The sequence below is a fragment of the Chiloscyllium punctatum genome, chromosome 40 (assembly GCF_047496795.1).
Source record: "Chiloscyllium punctatum isolate Juve2018m chromosome 40, sChiPun1.3, whole genome shotgun sequence".
Taxonomy (NCBI): domain Eukaryota; kingdom Metazoa; phylum Chordata; class Chondrichthyes; order Orectolobiformes; family Hemiscylliidae; genus Chiloscyllium; species Chiloscyllium punctatum.
In genome coordinates, this window is record NC_092778.1 from 19231119 (window position 1) to 19253654 (window position 22536).

The 22536-nt window shown below is 42.4% G+C and overlaps 1 protein-coding gene across 1 annotated transcript; it reads left to right on the plus strand.

Annotated features, from left to right (window-relative positions):
• The first annotated feature begins 20734 nt into the window (after positions 1-20734).
• Positions 20735-22300, plus strand: LOC140464412 (hemoglobin subunit alpha-like). The gene is made up of 3 exons (XM_072559430.1): positions 20735-20909; positions 21431-21629; positions 21955-22300. The coding sequence occupies exons 1-3, from the start codon at positions 20806-20808 to the stop codon at positions 22078-22080; spliced, it is 429 nt and encodes a 142-aa protein (XP_072415531.1). The 5' UTR covers positions 20735-20805; the 3' UTR covers positions 22081-22300.
• Positions 22301-22536: the final 236 nt, after the last annotated feature.

Genomic DNA, 22536 nt, shown 5'->3' on the forward strand with positions numbered 1-22536 from the left:
TTTTAAAAAATGTGAGAAACTATTACACCTTTATACTTTTCAGAAATCATTTGTGGACTAAGTGTGTTATTGACTGGGCCCAGCATTTATTAACCATCGCTCGCTCCTTTGAAAGGGAGCTACCTTGTTAAACCACTGCAGTCCAGAGCAATATGTAGATCCACAATGCCCTTAGGAAGGGAACGCAAGGATTTTGACCCAGTGATAGTCAAGGAACAGCAATATATTTCCAAGTTGGGATGGTGCATGGCTCAGAGGTGTTCCCATTGCCTTTGTCCTTCTAGATGGAAATGGCCTTGACTTTGAAAGTGCTGTCTCAGGTACTATATCTTCCTGGAACATATGAGCACCTGAATGGTTTGGAGTATATTTCTTCCTGTGAGAGAGAGACGTACAGAAAACAGCTTAAAATATAAGCATCTGCTTCACTTGTTTTCTATAGCATAGATACCATCATTTTTCAGGTCCTCCCATTCTGAAAAAGAGTCATTTCAAACTTCAAAATGATGATTACAGTTACTGACAGGCTTTTCGATTTTCAAACGTTTACTATTTTTATTGCAGATCTCCAGTATCTGTAATAATTTGATTTTAATAAAAATAAATAGTTTCCTGTTAAAATGGAGATAAGAGAAATTTCATCTCTTAGTAGGAGGACTGATGCTGGAAAGAGGGGTTCCATTTTATGCAAAACTAGCATCTAGTGGTGGGACTGGAATAAATTGCCAAGATGTGCTCCAACTAACCACATTGATATCAGAATCTCAGAGGAAAGGATAAATCGAGATGTTGCAGGAATTATAAACTGGAAAATATAGTAGGTAATGGTTGGTATGATGCTCAAATGGAAATGGGAGTCTTTATAGGAGTTAGAGAATGAACAAAAAGAGATGAGAGTAGAATACCTTAACATTATTCATCAAATGCCAATGGCAAAGGGAATATTAGACAATGTAAGTATGCAAAGCTAAAGAGACCTGTGCCTGTGTGACATCAGAGCAAAAGGAAAGTGTGCGGCTCAAATAAACAATTCTCTATAAAAATTGTGCTGAAAATAAGGAACAAATACAGTGGATCACAGTTGTAAATTCAATCTGAAGGATATGACAAGGTCATTATTACTGACAGCAGGACTGGTTTCTGAATACCCTTGTATACCACGTTACATTGTCTGTAAGATTGTTGGAAAAATGGTAGAGGTGGAATGACAAGACTTGTTAAGGATGAAATCGCTCCACTGGTATTGGAGAATTTAAGGCACAGTTAGAATATAGTGAGAATTTATGGGTGAAATTTAATAACGGCAAAGCTATTGGGAGTTGTGTACAGGTTCCCATGTTAACAACTAGGAAGCAAAATATAGAAACTAGTAAAGGCAGAATGGTTTTAACAGAAGTTGTGATCTTTCATATTTATGGAGTCAAGCAGTTTAACCTATGTCTGTAAATTTTGTGATTATGTTCAGGTTAGTTTTCTGAAATAAGAATCAAAAGAGAGTTTGAACTGCAACAGTGGTAGACTCGTTGATGTTAAGGGCATTTAAATGGGCAATGGACATACATGTGGATAATAATGGAACGTTGTAGGTTAGATGGGCATCAGATTAATTTCACAGGTCGGTGCAACATCGAGGGCTGAAGGGCCTGTACTGCACTGTAACGTTCTATGTTCAAAGTTCGATGAACAGTTACTAGATCCTGTCATTGAAAAGGATCATTTTGGTTCTGAAGAAGAGTCATGAAGAAGAGTCATACCATCTTCGTAACATTAACTCTCTTTTTCTCTTTCCACAGATTCTGCCTGATGACTTAAGTTTCTCCAGCATTCTCTGTTTTTATTACACACACTTACAATCTATTGAATCAATCAGAATTGGCTGAATGAAGTGAGGTGATAAAATATTAATCCCTGAACTGTTAATTGATGAAGGTTGGTGAAGTATTTATTGACTAATTTATAAGATCCCATGAACTTGGCATTTATTTCATGACTTTGCTACATTCACAGATTAAATTCCCACTAAACATAAATAGAAAGCAAAGGATTTTCCTGCCTTTAATAATGTAGTTATTTCATAGAATCCCTACAGTCCCACACAAGAGGTTAGTGAGTAAAATTAGGGCGCACGGGATTGGGGGCAAAGTACTAGATTGGATAGAGAATTGGTTGGCTAATAGGAAACAAAGGGTAGTGATTAACGGCTCCATTTCGAAATGGCAGGCAGTGACCAGTGGGGTACCGCAGGGATCCGTGCTGGGACTGCAGCTTTTTACAATATATGTAAATGATATAGAAGATGGTATCAGCAATAACATTAGCAAATTTGCTGATGACACAAAGCTAGGTGGTAGGGTGAAATGTGATGAGGATGTTAGGGGATTACAGGGTGACCTGGACAAGTTAGGTGAGTGGGCAGATGCATGGCAGATGCAGTTTAATGTGGATAAATGTCTGGTTATCCACTTTGGTGGCAAGAACAGGAAGGCAGATTACTACCTCAATGGTATCAAATTAGGTAAAGGGGCTGTTCAGAGAGATCTGGGTGTTCTTGTCCACCAGTCAATGAAGGCAAGCATGCAGGTACAGCAGGTCGTGAAGAAGGCTAATAGCATGCTGGCCTTCATAACAAGAGGGATTGAGTATAGAAGCAAAGAGGTGCTTCTGCAGCTGTACAGGGCCCTGGTGAGACCACACCTGGAGTACTGTGTACAGTTCTGGTCTCCAAATTTGAGGAAAGACATTCTGGCTATTGAGGGAGTGCAGCGTAGGTTCACGAGGTCAATTCCTGGAATGGCAGGATTGCCTTACACGGAAAGACTGAAGCGACTGGGCTTGTATACCCTTGAGTTTAGCAGACTGAGAGGGGATCTGATTGAAATGTATAGGCTTATGAAAGGACTGGACACTCTGGCAGGAGGGAACATATTTCCGTTGATGGGGGAGTGCCGAACCAGAGGACACAACTTAAAAATACGGGGTAGACCATTTAGGACAGAGATGAGGAGAAACTACTTCACCCAGAGAGTGGTGGCTGTATGGAATGTTCTGCCCCAGAGGGCAGTGGAGGCCCAGTCTCTGGATTCTTTTAAGAAAGAATTGGATAGAGCTCTTAAAGATAGTGGAGTCAAGGGGTATGGAGATAAGGCTGGAACAGGATACTGATTAGGAATGATCAGCCATGATCATATTGAATGGCGGTGCAGGCTCGAAGGGCAGACTGGCCTACTCCTGCATCTATTGTCTATTGTCTACAGTGTGGAAACATGTCCTTTGGCCCAACAAGTTAACAGCAACCCTCCAAAGGATAACCCACCCAGACCCATTACTCTACAGTTGCCCCTAACTAATGTACCTAACCTACAACATCCCTGAACACTATGGCCAGTTCACCTAAATCTGCACACCATTGGATTGTGGGAGGAAACTGGAGCACCCAGAGGAAACCCACACAGGTGAATGTGCAAACTCTACACAGTCGTGTGAGTGTGGAATCGAACCCACATCCCTGATATTGTGAGGCAGCAGTGCTAACCATGGTGCCACCGTGCCACCCATGCTATAAGTGTATGTTTTGTTCATCTTGAAAGTGAACATTTATGAATGTGGTAATATCCTTGCTACATTGCTCTCAGCTCAAACCCACCAGCATGTTACAGGGTAAAACTTCTTCAAATGTAAACTAAAGTCTAAGGGATAGGCACACACTAGTAAGATCAAAAGCAAAGAATTAGGCAAATCCTTTGCTTAGCAAAATGAGTCTAACTCTCTCTGACAAATTCATATTAATTTAATTGCTCACACAGACAAAAACTAGAATTTACTACAACTGATGTGAGACAGGCAGTAATGTGGTTAACTGGTTTTCCTCACACACTCTTATTAACGAATTTAATTTGAACAGCAAAATTTCTGAGCCAACAACGATTTAAAAGTTGCAAAGAACCTTTCGGAATTTCCTTGTGATATGTTTTTAAACCATGCGTGAACTCCACTATTGAGACTTCTTGACCATCGATCCCATTATTTTTCTGCATACTAACTTTTACTCATGTTGAATGCAACAAGTTTCCCTACTATTTGACTGTTTCCAATATTGTGTAAACGGACTCAAGATGTGCATTTATTAAATCATCAATTTGTTAATTGTTTCTTGTGATGTCATTTGTATCTCACAGTTTCATTTGTTTTGTTTCCTCCAATCTTGTTTTATGCATCATCATTTAGTAACAAACTTTATATGACTTGCATGTTTTTATTGTCCTATTCATTTATGCATCCTTTTTCTAATTTATTTACTTTATTTACTGTGTTTCACCTCAGTTGTTGCCTGCATTTGGGTGAATTTAACAGTGGAGGGTTTGCTCTTTGGAATATTTCCAGTCATTTTGACCCTCTCCACCTCATTATTTTGTCTCCTCCTTTAATCTGCTTCTTAAACATACATCTTCCACATGTCGTTTTATGAGAATTGCTGTCTAGTTTTGTTCATAATCATTCTAACTGCCTATTGTTGTTTAGCAATTATAAAATATGACATTGTGTACAGACCTACAGAGAAATCTACTTCAAAAGTCCTCTTCTATTCTAGAAGCAGCTTTCATTTTCAGCAACTACGTTTTGTCTGAAGTATTGTGTAAAAAAGAAGTCAACGTTTCTGACATATTCCCTTCATTCTCTTTTGATGTTAGTCCTACTTGTTGAACTCAATGCTTTATTGTTTTTTAAATGGCTTTATTTACCTGCAGGTTCACTCAACAAGTCAATCTCTACAGGTCCTTCAGCTTCTTTCAGTTGAGTTTATATCGCTATTCCTTACCTCCCAACCACATCACCTCAACCATCTGCCCATTACTCTTTTTCTTCCCATGACGAGAGGCTGTCAATATAAGTAAACATGGGGAGAGATAGAAAGCAGGCTGCTCAGTTAAACTATCACCAAACTCAAAATTATCCCAAAAGTACTAAATTCACTTTAGAAGTACCACTTTCTCTGCACTCTGATTTGATTAGTTAAAAATTTGAATCAACTTCCCATATTATTTTACAGTAGAAATGTTTATTCACGGAAATGTAGTTAAATGTTATGCCAAATTTTACCTGATTTTTTTCTGTACAAATTGCAGTCACGAGTCACACTAAAGTTAGAGGCTTACAGATATAATAATCTTACATGCAAATTGCTTGATGTTTACAGCTAAACCTCGTTTGTAAGTATTAAAATGTGGTTCTCAAGTGATGCCAAGCTGACACAGTGTGAATGTGATTGATAAGTGAGTTTGCTCAGATCATTCCCTCACAGACCTGTGTACGTCCAGTATCCATGAGGTGCCCTTACATCTTAAAGTGTGTGTTTATCACTTTAAACCAGATACACCATGTCAGCCTCCAGAAATACTCAGTATTGGTCAGTCAGTTGACTCAGCTGTAAGTGTTGATCTGAAGTTTGTTGAATCATTGTATGGCATGATGGCCATTTGCTGTGTCTATTGGAGAGGAGATTGTTCAGGACTCTGAACTGTTTGTTTCTCTTGGCAACCAACAGAATCAGGAAAATTCAATTGGATATCCACCATCCCACACCTTATAAACTGGCAGGTACATTGATACACCTAAAACATGCAGCCCTCAGATAATCTGTGAACCCATGAATTCCCAATCTACTCTTTGTGTGTGTGTTTTTTTAATGACCTTAATCTTTAATGAAATTAATTTAAGTCAGCTTGCAAGTTATGCAGTCTTTTTATTGTTTGCCACATCATTCACAGCACTCTGAGATGTCCTCGTTTGGAATTTTCATACCACAGTGGGATTAGACTTGAGTTTGAATTAATTCAGTCATAACTATTCCAACTTTGTTTAAATGGCAGACAACAAGAATCATAAAATGAAGTGGTTGAAAGTAACATCTTCTTAATAATAGACTGAAATGATAATGTAATTAGAAATTGTCAGGACATGGCTGATTTGCTGAACAATACACAGCAAAATATTAAACTATTACAGGATCAAATATCTATGGAAAGGTAAGCCAAAATTACAGAGAGGACTTACTCGTTTCAAAGTGAGTAACTGTAACTGTAAATGAAATGGAGAACTGAATAATATTAAATATAGATTATCACCAATCATTGGTGCTTTGATTCTGAAAATATTTTTTAAAAGGGGAGGAAATTGTTGAAGATCTTGCAAAAGGTTCTCAATTCAGGAATTATCCTTATGAATTTTTCACCAAGTATTGTCTTTCTGTAGACTCAAAGGAACACAGGGAGGGGAACAGTCCTTTTAGTTGAGGGGTTATTTTCTTCTTCATCTGGTTTATCCAAAAGCAGTTGCCTAGAATATATGCAAAATACTATGGATGCTGGAAATCTGGGCTTTTGTCGCTGTCAAAAATGTAAGGCAAAAATTCCCAACACCTATCAGTTTTGAAGAAAAGTCATACTAGACACCAAACATTAACGCTGCTTCTCACTCCACAGATACTTCCAGATCTACTGAGATTCTCCAGCATTACTGATGTTTGTCTGAAATATAATTCATTTGTGCATTCCGCTGTCTGGCTTCTTTTTTTAAATGGATAATCTGCAGCCAATTTCCATTCCAATATGTGACTCCTCCAGAAAACTGTATTCAAACTGGAGATACCATTCTGACTAGTTTCAGTCAATTTGATAACATTTTAATTTTAATTCGGGCTAAATTTTGTTTATTGATGATTTCCTGAGCTTGAATCAACCTGATCAAGAGATTTTTGCAGTTATCTTTAATTTGTATTTTGTGCTTTCAACAATGATTTTAGTCCATGAAAGGATTCAAGTATAAAGTTAAGATGATGGAAGTTAGAATGTGGTATTTCATTTTTAATATTACCATAGCAAAGCCTTTCATCAGGACCAGTTCCACCACAGACCACACCAGATGGCCTCATTCTTTAGAGACCGCAATTTCCCTTCCTATGTGGTTAAAGATGCCTTCCAAGCATCTTGTCCACATCCCACACCTCCACTCTCAGACCCCACCCCTCCAACCGTAACAAAGACAGAACGCCCCTGGTGCTCACCTTCCACCCTACCAACCTTCACATAAACCAAATCATCCGCCAACATTTCCGCCACCTCCAAAACAGACCCCACCAACAGGGATATATTTCCCTCCCCACCCCTTTCCGCCTTCCGCAAAGACCGTTCCCTCCGTGACTACCTGGTCAGGTCCATGCCCCCTTCCACCCACCCTCCCGTCCTGGCACCTTGCCCTGCCACCGCAGGAATTGCAAAACCTGTGCCCACACCTCCTCCCTCACCTCCATCCAAGGCCCTAAAGGAGCCTTCCACATCCATGAAAGTTTTATCTGCACATCCACCAATATCATTTATTGTATCTGTTGCTCCCGATGCGATCTCTTCTACATTGGGGAGACTTGACGCCTCCTCGCAGAGAGCTTTAGGGAACATTTCTGGGACACCTGCACCAATCAACCACACCACCCCATGGCCCAACATTTCAACTCCCCCTCCCACTCTGCCGAGGACATGGAGGTCCTGGGCCTCCTTCACCGCCCCTCCCTCACCACCAGATGCCTGGAGGAAGAACGCCTCATCTTCCGCCTCGGAACATTCAACCCCATGGCATCAATGTGGACTTCAACAGTTTCCTTATATCCCCTTCCCCCAACCTCACCCCAGTTCCAAACTTCCAGCTCAGCACTGTCCCCATGACTTGTCCTACCTGCCTATCTTCCTTTCGACCTATCCACTCCACCCTCCTCCCTGACCTATCACCTTCATCCCCTTCCCCACTCACCTATTGTACTCTATGCTACTTTCTCCCCACCCCCACCCTCCTCTCATTTATCTCTCCACACTTCAGGCTCTCTGCCTGTATTCCTGATGAAGGGCTTTTGCTCAAAACATCGATTTTACTGCTCTTCGGATGCTGCCTGAACTAATCCAGAATCTGGTTTCCAGCATCTGCAGTCATTGTTTTTACCTTTCTTGATATCAAGCCAAACAAGTTGTATTTTCTATCAAAGTACAAAATTGGACACAAGATTCTTTCTAGTGAACAATAAGAGGCCTATTAATCGGGATCATTACTCATTATTACACTCATTATGACCTAATGTCATCTTGTTAATAGACAGGCTTCCATTAGACAGGCTTCCATTACTATCACCCACTAAGAATTCCCAATATGGATGCCTGAGCAGGCACGTGACTTCTCCAAATTATTGCTTTCCTCCAGACCTCAATCTTGGACACACGGCACTATCTCGGGGCGAAGTCTGCGGACAATTCCTGAACATATCCTGCGTCCATGGACATATATCTGTTTGGTATCAGCCACGGTGCATTCTCATGGCACATCTCTGATCCACTTCCAGGAGTTTCCTGCATTTTGGAGAACACCAGTACCTTTCCTTGGAATGCAGCTAACAAGCAAATATAGTGCACAAGGACAAAGCAGCCAGCTGATGGACTGGACCAAGCCACAAATCAGACGTACTTACCTGCTCACTGTGTTTGCACTCATTGGCTTTCTTGCCTTGCAGTTACACACACACACACACACACACACATCAATCAAGCTGGTAGATATTTTGCTGAATATCACTGTGCCATGTCAAACCCACACCCTGCACCATATGCCTGCTGCATATGCAGAAAATACATTATATGTGCACGTGCTATGTGGCCATCTCTTAAAATCGAAGGGGACAGTTTTCAGTTAAATCAAAGCCAGTGATACAAGCTTTTAGGTAGGAGATCCAGCAGAGTAACTCAAGGGCATCACTTGGTATCAGACCAGGGGCTTGGGGGATGAGGGCAAAACTGGCTGGAGTGAACTGGGAAGTAGCTTAACGGTAAACATATTTGAGGAATTATTGTAGGAATTTAAGAAAAAAGTTCATGGATCACAGTAATATATATCTCATGAAGGAAGGAGGATTTTCAGAATAGGATAAGTCAACCACAGTTAGCTAGGGGAGGTTAGGGCAGCATCAAAAAGCAGTCCAGGTGGCAAAGACCCCCCTCTTTTGAATTTTTGGTTGCTTTTTGTTGTTTTGTAGAAATTCTATGACTCTATATCAAAATACAGCAGCATTATATTATTTTGTAGAACTTGAATATTATATCGAAATACTGCAGGAAGCTGCAGTAGAGAGGGAATTGGAAGTTCTTGTCTGTGAAGCTAGCATACAAGTTCATCAGGTAATAGAGACAGCAAATGAAATGTTTGTCTTTGTTTCAAAGGGCAGAAAACTAAGGAGGTTTTAATAAACTTATATAAGGCATTAGTCAGACCACAGCAAGAATACTGCATTACAGTATCAGCACTCTTATCTGAGGAAAGTTATTCTGGCATTGGAGGCAGCTCAGAGAAGATTAAGTAAACTTCTATCTAGTAAAGAGGGACTGTCTTATAAGGAGAGACTGAGTAGTTTAGACCTGTGCTCACCAAAGTTTAGAAGAATGAGAGGTAGCCTTATTGTTACACAAGACTTAAAAGACTTGACAGGATAACTTGACTTGATGCAAAAAAACAGGTTATTTCATTTTGTGGAAGAGTCGAGGACCAGAGAGCATAATCTCAGAATAAATGGTCGCACATTTAAGACAGCGATGAGAAGGAATCCCTTCTCCCAGTGGGTAATGAATCTGTAGGATTCTTCAGCACAAAGGGCTCTTAAAGCTGAATTGTTAAGTATATTCAAGGCATATACAGTAATCGAGCCGAGGGACATGGAGAAAAGGCAGAAAAGCAGAGTTGAAAATTATGAGATCAGCTATGAGTTCAGTAAATAGATATATACCAAAACAGATTGAAGAAAATGTTTCAGCAACATTAATTATTCTTAGGTTAAATAGAATCCACAAAAGCAAAAGCTAAGGAAAAGGAGAGCTGCCAAAAGTTATTTAGGGTATACTTAGGGTTCCAACTCTCAACAGACAATAACATATCAAAGTAAAGTTACCATAGTCCTATGTCAGAGAGATAACTAGTGGTGATTTGACCACCACACCTTGGTCTAGACATGTTAGAAATTTATAGGTTTATAGAGTCATAGAGAGGTACAGCATGGAAACAGACCCTTCGGTCCAACCCGTTGATGCCGACCAGATATCCCAACCCAATCTAATCCCACCTGCCAGCACCCTGCCCATATCCCTCCAAACCCTTCTTATTCATATACCCATCCAAATGCCTCTTAAAAGTTGCAATTGTACCAGCCTCCACCACTTCCTCTGGCAGCTCATTTCATATCCGTACCACCCTCTGTGTGAAAAAGTTGCTCCTTAGGTCTCTTTTAGATCTGGACTCCCCAACCCCAGGGAAAAAACTTTGCCTATTTACCCTATCCATGCCCTTCATATTTTTGTAAACTTCTTTAAGGTTGCCCCTAAGCCTCCAATGCTCCAGGGAAAACAGCCCCAGCCTGTACAGCTTCTCCTTATCACTCAAATCCTCCAGCCCTGGCAACATCCTTGTAAATCTTTTCTGAATACTTTCAAATTTCACAACATCTTTCTGATAGGAAGGAGACCAGAGTTGCAGACAATATTCCTAAAGTAGCCTAACCAATGTCCTGTACAGCCACAACATGACCTCCCAACTCCTGTACTCAATACTCTAACCAATAAAAGAAAGCATACCAAACATCTTCTTCACTATCCTAACTACCTGCGACTCTACTTTCAAGGAGCTATGAACCTGCACTCCAAGGTCTCTTTGTTCAACAACACTCCCTAGGACCTTACCATTAAGTGTATAAGCCCTGCTAAGATTTGCTTTCGCAAAATGCAGCACCTCGCATCTATCTGAATTAAACTCCAGATTCCGCCCTCATTCTTCTAACTTCAGAAAACACAATTATAATCTACTCATATGTTAGTCCTGCCATCCAGTGAATCCATGTGGTAAACCTTTGCTGCACTTCCTGTATTGTAAGACCATTCTTCCTCAGACAATGAGACCAAAACTGCACACAATATTCCAGACCAACGGTCTGTATAATTGCAGCAAAACGTACTTGATCCTGTACTCAAACCCTCTCGCTTATACAGTTTGCCATCTTCACTGCCTTCTGCACCTGCTTGCTTACTTTCAGCCAACTGGAGCATGAAGACACCCAGGTCTTGTTGAACATTCCTCTCTCAACTTATAACCATTCAAATAATAATCTGCCTTGTTATTTTGCTACTAAAGCTGATAACCTTACACTAATCCACATTATACTGCAACTTCCATGCATTTGCCCTCTCACTCAGTCTGTCCAAATCAAACTGTAATATCTCTGTATCCTGCTCACAGCTCACCCTCCCACGCAGGTTTGAATCACCTGCAAATTTAGAGATGTTGTACTTCGTTCATCCATCAAAATCATTAATATATATTAAGAATAGCTGGGGCTCAAGTACTAATTCCTACAGTAACCCACTATTCAAAAAAAAACAAATTCAGTGGTTAGCATTGCTGCCTCACAGCACCAGGAATCCAGGTTTGATTCCAGCCTTGGGCAACTGTCTGTCTGGAGTTTGCACATTCTCCCTGTGTCTGTGTGGGTTTCCTCCAGGTGCACCGGTTTCCTGCTACAACCCAAATATGTGCAGTTTAGGTGAATTGACCATGCTAAGTTCGCATAGTGAAAAGGGATGTGTAGGTTAGGTGCATTAGTCAGGGGTAGAACGTAGAGTCATAGAAATGTACAGCATGGAAACAGGCCCTTCGGTCCAACCCGTCCATGCCGACCAGATATCCCAACCCAAACTAGTCCCACCTGCCAGCACCCTGCCCATATCCCTCCAAACCCTTCCTATTCATACACCCATCCAAATGCCTCTTAAATGTTGCAATTGTACCAGCCTCCACCACTTCCTCTGGCAGCTCATTTCATATCCGTACCACCCTCTGTGTGAAAATGTTGCTCCTTAGGTCTCTTTTAGATCTGGACTCCCCAACCCCAGGGAAAAAACTTTGCCTATTTACCCTATCCATGCCCTTCATATTTTTGTAAACTTCTTTAAGGTTGCCCCTAAGCCTCCAACGCTCCAGGGAAAACAGCCCCAGCCTGTTCAGCTTCTCCTTATCACTCAAATCCTCCTGCCCTGGCAACATCCTTGTAAATCTTTTCTGAACACTTTCAAATTTCACAACATCTTTCTGATAGGAAGGAGACCAGAGTTGCAGACAATATTCCTAAAGTAGCCTAACCAATGTCCTGTACAGCCACAACATGACCTCCCAACTCCTGTACTCAATACTCTGACCAATAAAAGAAAGCATACCAAACATCTTCTTCACTATCCTAACTACCTGCGACTCTACTTTCAAGGAACTATGAACCTGCACTCCAAGGTCTCTTTGTTCAGCAACACTCCCTAGGACCTTACCATTAAGTGCATAAGTCCTGCTAAGATTTGCTTTCGCAAAATGCAGCACCTCGCATCTATCTGAATTAAACTCCAGATTCCGCCCTCATTCTTCTAACTTCAGAAAACACAATTATAATCTACTCATATGTTAGTCCTGCCATCCAGTGAATCCATGTGGTAAACCTTTGCTGCACTTCCTGTATTGTAAGACCATTCTTCCTCAGACAATGAGACCAAAACTGCACACAATATTCCAGACCAACGGTCTGTATAATTGCAGCAAAACGTACTTGATCCTGTACTCAAACCCTCTCGCTTATACAGTTTGCCATCTTCACTGCCTTCTGCACCTGCTTGCTTACTTTCAGCCAACTGGAGCATGAAGACACCCAGGTCTTGTTGAACATTCCTCTCTCAACTTATAACCATTCAAATAATAATCTGCCTTGTTATTTTGCTACTAAAGCTGATAACCTTACACTAATCCACATTATACTGCAACTTCCATGCATTTGCCCTCTCACTCAGTCTGTCCAAATCAAACTGTAATATCTCTGTATCCTGCTCACAGCTCACCCTCCCACGCAGGTTTGAATCACCTGCAAATTTAGAGATGTTGTATTTCGTTCATCCATCAAAATCATTTATATTAAGAATAGCTGGGGCTCAAGTACTAACTCCTACAGTAACCCACTATTCAAAAAAAAAACAAATTCAGTGGTTAGCATTGCTGCCTCACAGCACCAGGAATCCAGGTTTGATTCCAGCCTTGGGCAACTGTCTGTCTGGAGTTTGCACATTCTCCCTGTGTCTGTGTGGGTTTCCTCCAGGTGCTCCGGTTTCCTGCTACAACTTTCAGCCAACTGGACCATGAAGACACCCAGGTCTTGTTGAACATTCCTCTCTCAACTTATAACCATTCAAATAATAATCTGCCTTGTTATTTTGCTACTAAAGCTGATAACCTTACACTAATCCACATTATACTGCAACTTCCATGCATTTGCCCTCTCACTCAGTCTGTCCAAATCAAACTGTAATATCTCTGTATCCTGCTCACAGCTCACCCTCCCACGCAGGTTTGAATCACCTGCAAATTTAGAGATGTTGTGTTTCGTTCATCCATCAAAATCATTAACATATGTTAAGAATAGCTGGGGCTCAAGTACTAAGTCCTACAGTAACCCACTATTCAAAAAAAACCAAATTCAGTGGTTAGCATTGCTGCCTCACAGCACCAGGAATCCAGGTTTGATTCCAGCCTTGGGCAACTGTCTGTCTGGAGTTTGCACATTCTCCCTGTGTCTGTGTGGGTTTCCTCCAGGTGCTCCGGTTTCCTGCTACAACCCAAATATGTGCAGGTTAGGTGAATTGACCATGCTAAGTTCACATAGTGAAAGGGAATGTGTAGGTTAGGTGCATTAGTCAGGGGTAGAACGTAGAGTCATAGAGATGTACAGCATGGAAACAGGCCCTTCGGTCCAACCCGTCCATGCCGACCAGATATCCCAACCCAAACTAGTCCCACCTGCCAGCACCCTGCCCATATCCCTCCAAACCCTTCTTATTCATATACCCATCCAAATGCCTCTTAAATGTTGCAATTGTACCAGCCTCCACCACTTCCTCTGGCAGCTCATTTCATATCCGTACCACCCTCTGTGTGAAAAAGTTGCTCCTTAGGTCTCTTTTAGTTCTGGACTCCCCAACCCCAGGGGAAAAACTTTGCCTATTTACCCTATCCATGCCCTTCATATTTTTGTAAACTTCTTTAAGGTTGCCCCTAAGCCTCCAACGCTCCAGGGAAAACAGCCCCAGCCTGTTCAGCTTCTCCTTATCACTCAAATCCTCCTGCCCTGGCAACATCCTTGTAAATCTTTTCTGAACACTTTCAAATTTCACAACATCTTTCTGATAGGAAGGAGACCAGAGTTGCAGACAATATTCCTAAAGTAGCCTAACCAATGTCCTGTACAGCCACAACATGACCTCCCAACTCCTGTACTCAATACTCTGACCAATAAAAGAAAGCATACCAAACATCTTCTTCACTATCCTAACTACCTGCGACTCTACTTTCAAGGAACTATGAACCTGCACTCCAAGGTCTCTTTGTTCAGCAACACTCCCTAGGACCTTACCATTAAGTGTATAAGTCCTGCTAAGATTTGCTTTCGCAAAATGCAGCACCTCGCATCTATCTGAATTAAACTCCAGATTCCGCCCTCATTCTTCTAACTTCAGAAAACACAATTATAATCTACTCATATGTTAGTCCTGCCATCCAGTGAATCCATGTGGTAAACCTTTGCTGCACTTCCTGTATTGTAAGACCATTCTTCCTCAGACAATGAGACCAAAACTGCACACAATATTCCAGGTGTGATCTCACCAACGGTCTGTATAATTGCAGCAAAACGTACTTGATCCTGTACTCAAACCCTCTCGCTTATACAGTTTGCCATCTTCACTGCCTTCTGCACCTGCTTGCTTACTTTCAGCCAACTGGAGCATGAAGACACCCAGGTCTTGTTGAACATTCCTCTCTCAACTTATAACCATTCAAATAATAATCTGCCTTGTTATTTTGCTACTAAAGCTGATAACCTTACACTAATCCACATTATACTGCAACTTCCATGCATTTGCCCTCTCACTCAGTCTGTCCAAATCAAACTGTAATATCTCTGTATCCTGCTCACAGCTCACCCTCCCACGCAGGTTTGAATCACCTGCAAATTTAGAGATGTTGTATTTCGTTCATCCATCAAAATCATTAATATATATTAAGAATAGCTGGGGCTCAAGTACTAATTCCTACAGTAACCCACTATTCAAAAAAAAAACAAATTCAGTGGTTAGCATTGCTGCCTCACAGCACCAGGAATCCAGGTTTGATTCCAGCCTTGGGCAACTGTCTGTCTGGAGTTTGCACATTCTCCCTGTGTCTGTGTGGGTTTCCTCCAGGTGCTCCGGTTTCCTGCTACAACCCAAATATGTGCAGGTTAGGTGAATTGACCATGCTAAGTTCGCATAGTGAAAAGGGATGTGTAGGTTAGGTGCATTAGTCAGGGGTAGAACGTAGAGTCATAGAGATGTACAGCATGGAAACAGGCCTTTCGGTCCAACCCGTCCATGCCAACCCAAACTAGTCCCACCTGCCAGCACCCTGCCCATAACCCTCCAAACCCTTCATATTCATATACCCATCCAAATGCCTCTTAAATGTTGCAATTGTACCAGCCTCCACCACTTCCCCTGGCAGCTCATTCCATACACTTACCACCCTCTGTGTGAAAAAGTTGCCCCGTAGGTCTCTTTTATATCTTTTCCCTCTCACCCTAAACCTATCCCCTCTAATTCTGGACTCCCCGACCCCAGGGAAAAGACTTTGTCGATTTATCCTATCCATGCCCCTCATGATTTTATAAATCTCTACAAGGTCACCTCTCAGTCTCCAATTCTCCAGGAAAAACAGCCCCAGCCTAATCAACCTCTCCCTATAGCTCAAATCTTCCAACCCTGTCAACGTCCTTGTAAATCTTTTCTGAACACTTTCAACTTTCACAACATCTTTCTGATAGGAAGGAGACCAGAGTTGCAGAAAATATTCCTAAAGTAGCCTAACCAATGTCCTGTACAGCCACAACATGACCTCCCAACTCCTGTACTCAATACTCTGACCAATAAAGGAAAACATACCAAATGCCTTCTTCACTATTCTGTCTTCCTGCGACTCCACTTTCAAGGAGCTACGAATCTGCACTCCAAAGTCTTTTTGTCAGCAACACTCCCTGGAACATTACCATTAAGTTTATAAGTCCTGCTAAGATTTGCTTTCCCCAAATGCAGCACCTCACATTTGTCTGAATTAAACTCCATCTGACACTCCTCAGCGCATTGGTCCATCTGATCAAGATCCTGTTGTAATCTGAGGTAACCTTCTTTGCCATCCACTACACCCCCAATTTTGCTGTCATCTGCAAACTTACTAACAATACCTCCTATGCTTACATCCAATTCATTTATATGCATGACGAAAAGTACTGATCTTTGTGGCACTCCACGGGTCACAGGCCTCCAGTCTGAAAAACAACCCTCCACCACCATCCTCTGTCTTCTGCCTTCAAGTCAGTTTTGTATACCAAATGGCTTGTTTCCATAAGATCTAACCTTATTAACTAGTCTCCCATGGGGAACCTTGTCGAACACCTTACTGAAGGCAATATACATCATGTCAACTGCTCTGCCCTCATCAATCCTCTTTGTCACTTTTTCAAAAAACTCAATCAACTTTGTGAGACATGATTTTCCACACACTAAGCCATGTTGAATAACCCTAATCAGTCCTTGCCTTTCCAAATACATGCACCTCCTGTCCCTCAGGATTCCTTCCAGCAACTTGCCCACCTCTGCGTCAAGCTCGCCTGTCTATAGTTCCCTGGCTTTTCCTTACCACCTTTCTTAAATAGTGGCATGACATTAGTCAACCTCCAGTCTTTCAGCACCTCACCAGTGACTATCGATGATACAAATATCTCAGCAAGGAGCCCAGCAATCACTTCCTTAGCTTCCCACAGAGTTCTAAGGTGCACCTGATCAGATCCTGGAAATGTATCCGCTTTTATGCATTTCAAGACATCCAACACCTCCTGATCTGTAACATGGACATTTTTTGAGATGTCACCATCTATTTCCCTACATTCCATATCTTCCATGTCCATTTCCACAGTAAACACTGATGCAAAATACTCGTTTAGTATCTCCCCAGTCACCTGCGGCTCCACACAAAGGCCGCCTTGCTGATCTTTGCGGGACCCTATTCTCTCCCTAGTTACCCTTTTGTCCTTAATGCATTTGCAAAAACCCTGTGGATTCTCCTTATCTCAATTTGCCAAAGCTATCTCATGTTTCCTTTTTGCCCTCCTGATTTCCTTCTTTCTCCTACTGTCTTTAAACTCTTGAAGATGATGGGGTGGGGGGAGGAGGAGGAGGAGGAGGAGGAAACAACCATCCCAGATGGTGTCACCATGATACCAACGGTGAAGAAGACACCCTTCATATATTCCTTCACTCAAACTGTATGAATTGTATAATGAAGCTCCTTTACAATGCTGAACTCATTATCTAGCCAATATCTTGGGCCACAAAGAATAAAACAAACAAGTATTACACTACATTGTCTGCCTTGGGCAAGGCCAAGGTCCAAAACAAAACCATTTGAATCTGTTTCCATAAGCTATGTTATAAATTTTCAGCCAAATTGCAAACATGAATTGATGTACAAAGGCAGGCTAAAAGTGTGGGAGCTGGACTATCAGCAGATACAGCCTGTCTTGTGGGAAATAGAAATGATGCCAGTAAAGAAAACAGGAAACAGCAAGTAATAGGAGACATCTGGACAGAGAGGTGTTGGAGTTGGAATGGTTCCTTTTAATCTTAGAGACTTAAAACCCATCTGAGTGAGGGTTGCACTGCTCATTGGGTTCCTCCAGTGTGTGTGGGAGAAAAGCAATAGTTAGGAACAAATTCCTGCAGATGCTGGAATCCGTACTGAAAAGAATAAATGTTGAAGATCACAGGTCAGGCAACATCCATGGAGAGAGAGCAAGCTAACAGTTCAAGTCTAGATGACTCTTCATCAGAAGTGAAGTGTGGAGGGTGCTGGAGGACTGGGGTGAGTGTAGTGGGTGTAGGGTGCTGTTGGAAAAAAAATGTTAGTTGTTTATATTAAGTGATCAGAATGTGAAAATGAGGCAATAATGGTGTGTCTCCAGCCAGATTTGAAAAGATAGTAAGTGGGGTGGGTGGGGCGAGGACATGATAACAAGCTGAAAAAAATGGTTCACCATTTAAAGGTATTGAACTCAATATTAAATCCAGAAGGCTATAAAGTGCTTAGTCTGAAGCGGAGATGTTGTTCCTCCAGTTTGCGCTGTGTTTCACTGGAACACTGCAGTATGTCGAGAACAGACACGTGGGCATGTGAGCAGGGTGCTGTGTGGGCTACAGGAAAGTTGGGATCCTACTTTCACACTGACTAGAGATGCTCCACAAAGTGGTCACCCAGCCTGCATTTGGTTTCTCCAATGTAGAGTAGGTGACATTGGGTGCGGTGAATAAAATAAACAAGATTGGAGGAGGTGCAGGTGAAATGCTGCTTCACCTGGAAAGGATGTTTCGGTCCTTGGATGGTGAGCAGGGAGGAGGCGAAAGGGCAGGTGTTTCACCTTCTGCGGTTACATGGCAAAGTGCCATAGGCAGTGGGGTGGTGTTGGTGGTTGTGGAATGGACGAGGGAAATCCCTATGAAATACAGACAATGGGGTGAGGTGGTGTTCTGCTGGAGTTGTCAGAAATGGTGGAGAATGATCCTTTGAATGCAGAGGCTGGTGGGATGAAAAGTGAGGACAAGGTGAACCTGATCACACTGCTGTGAATGAAGGGAAGAGACAAAAGCGGAAGCATAGGTATGGTTGAGGGCCCAGTCAACCATAGTAGGTGGGAAGCCACAATAGTGAAAGAAGCAAGCCGTGTCAGCAGCACTGCTCTGGAAGGTGGCAGCATCCAAACTGATGTGACGTAGGTGAAGAGACTGGGAGAATGGGATGGAGGCCTTGCAGGGCGTGGGGTGTGATCAGCTGGAGTAAAGGTAGCTTCATGGAAGTCAGTGGCTTTGTAGTGGATGGCAGTGGACAGTTTATTCCCTGAAATGGAGACAGAGAGGTCAAGGAAAGGAATGGAAGTATTGGAAATGTACAATGTGAAATTAATCGAGCAGTGGAAATTGGAGGCAAAATGAATGACATTTTCAAGGTCCTCGCGTGATGCAACCTTCCAGAAGAGTACTGCTGACATAGCTTGGTTCTTCCATGATTGTGGTTTCCCACCCAATGTGGTTGATGGCCCTCAACTGCATCTGGCCTTACACCCGTGCTTCAGCCCTTGCCCCTTCCCTTCACTCACAAATTGTGATTGTGTTCCCTTTTCCTCACTTTTCATCCCACCAACTTTCGTACTTAAAGGATCACTCTCCACCATTTCAGACAACTCCAACTGGTCGCCACCACCAAACACACCTTCTCCTCACTCCCTTTGTCTTAATTTCAGAGTGATCACTCCTTTTGTTCACCCTAGTTCATTCCACAACCACCAACCCCTTCCTACTATGCCTTCCCATGTAACTGCATAAGGTGCAGTTTGCCTCCTCCCTGTTCACCATCCAAGAAAGTTTTCCTCTGATTCCAATTGACTCTTAGGGCTCCTTGATTCCAAACTCGGTCAAAAGCAGCTTTGATGTCAAGGGCTGTCACTCTCACCTCATCTCATACAGTGTTTTTTCCATGTTTGGAACAAGGCTGTAATGACGTCACGGGCTGAGTGACCCTAGTAGAACACTGAGCATGTGCTTCTGAATTGATTAGATTAGATTACTTACAGTGTGGAAACAGGCCCTTCGGCCCAACAAGTCCACACCACCCTGCCGAAGTGCAACCCACCCATACCCCTACATCTACCCCTTACCTAACACTAGGAGCAATTTAGCATGGCCAATTCACCTGACCTGCACATCTTTGGACTGTGGGAGGAAACCGGAGCACCCAGAGGAAACCCACGGGGAGAATGTGCAAACTCCACACAGTCAGTTGCCTGAGGTGGGAATTGAACCCAGGTCTCTGGCGCTGTGAGGCAGCAGTGCTAACTGCTGTGCCACCGTGCCGCCCATTGAGTTGTTGATGACAATTTTCAATCATTTTAGTTAGACATGGTCCAATATGGCCTTCCCTTAACATGACTACACTGGAGCAAAAGATAATAATATAGTATTTAAAATTAGGCTGAAACATGAAATACAATGCAAAAGCTTAGTACAGAGTAAAGACATATGGATATAGCTGTACAAAGAGGGTGAAGAGTTATTTGTCTGTTGTATTTGGACAAGTTGGTACTATTTCCACCCAATACTTATGTTTCTGATAAGTGTAGTCATTAATAATGAAGACACCACTAAAAGATTGGCCCAGGAATAATACATGGGGTGAAGAATATTAAAATACATGGACATTGAGTAAAAAGCAGAAATGTCCCATTTTGCAATAAGAGCTGGCAATCTATTACAGTCCCATTATTAACTCAACCATTTAAACCCAGTTAGAAATGAAATGTACAGAAGGTATAGTTTGGTGTCATTTCTCAAACACGGGTTATCTTTGCTCACAGATGCAAATGAAACAGACGATTGGCTTTTCACTTGATGGTGTCGCTTATCATTGCAACTGCAATAAACAGAATTGGTACAGAGACCAGTAACCAATCAGACAAAGGGAGACAGGAAGGCGGGCCGTGAAAAGAAAAATCAATAAAAAGAGACAAAATCTGTCGGTGGACAGCTCGAAACTGTTGAGGAGACTCGAAGAGTGAGGAGAGCAGTAGCCATGGCACTTGAAACCATCACCGATGCCGAAAAGCAAATCATAGAAAATATCGGCAAAACGTTCGAAGCAAAACCTGCAGAGTATGGTGCAGATGCTTTGGCCAGGTAATTTAATCCCAGCTACAATCTGTCCAAAGTAGTTTGATACAGTGAATCTGTGATGATGAATTTAAGGCAGAATCAAACGTTGCTGGAGAAACTCAGCAGCTCTGGCAGCATCTGTACAGAGGGAAACAGTCTACATTTCGGGTCCAGTGACTCTTTATCTGAAGAACCCAACTGGACCCGAAATATCAGCTCTGCTTTCTGCCCACACATGTCAGGCCGACTGAGTTTCTCCAACAGTTCCTGGTTTCGTTCCAAAATTGCAGCATCTGCCGTTCTTTGCTTCGTGAGTGGAAAGGCGGCGCAATGAGGAAACGGCATTTTCTGCATTGAGCGGCTGCATGATCTCAAACAAATGACAGTCTGAATTCCAGTGTTCTCACAGGTTAGCTCCTCAGGATTTCCCAGTTACTTTTGTGTTCCCGAGGCGACTCCCGGCAACGGGATCTGAATAATGAGGTTAGGTTGGGGATTGGTGGTTTTCAAAAGATGTGGTTTATTTTATTCTTTTGTTCCGGCAGGCTGTTTATCATTCATCCAGGAAGCAAGGCTTACTTTTCCTACGACGAGAATAACCTGGAAAAACTCAAAAACCATGGGAAGAAGGTCGTTAGTGCTCTGGCCGACGCGGCAAAAAACTTGAACAATCTGAAGTGCAATCTCGACAAGCTTGCTACAAAGCATGGGAAAGAGCTTTTTGTGGATCCTCAGAACTTCCCGGTAGGTATCTCTGCGGGAATCTTGCTGGTGTCCCCTGCACTGAGATGGCTCGGTACAGGGACCGGACATTCATTTGGAAGGACAGGAAATGAAAAGCCAACTGAGTTTCCAATCATGGCATGGTGAGGTTGTGCCCAACATCAGGACCAGGGGAATGAGTTCACATCTCCCCTGTCCCTAAGGACTGGCCAAACAGGTCAATTCAAAATTGTCCGGGTTCACACCGACTGAGTTCCTCCGGGTTCCTCTGATTTTTGTTGCTTCATGTTGACCGAATGTGCTGTTTCCGGATCGGTTTTCAAATGTATATTTCTTCTGCTTCCAGGTTTTCTCCTCATGTATCCAAGTGACTTTGGCCAATAGCCTGGAAGATTTCTCCCCTTCAGTTCAACTCGCTGTGGACAAATTCCTTAAGGCCGTTAACGGGTATCTTTCCTCGAAGTACCGTTGAAATTGGAGCCAAGACTTTTCGGTAGAAAGCAGCCTCCGTCTCAACTTCCAAACCCCCGTGTGCCCCCGTTTGGTCAAAGTGCCAGCCAATGAAAGCTTACTCTTTATAAACACTCTCCATGTTTCTGTAGCCCGCGCTTTTCAAGATTGATTGTAATTAAACTGCTTCAACCGAACTTCTCCTTGAGACACAATAAACATTTCCTTTCATCAATGCTGAACCGTGTACTGTTCATGCTTTACACAAACACTTCATTTTTGGCTGTTCGTTGGTGAAATGTTTAAAACTACCTGCTGGGGGGGAATCCAACGCGAAACAGTCTCAAAAACTTAAACTCTAAGTGACAATAGGGAAAATACTCTGTCATTTTGTTACAGCAACTATGGTGGTCATTATATGGTGATATTCATATACAAAATTGCAAAGAAACTGGGATTGTTAGCTAGGCTTCTTCCA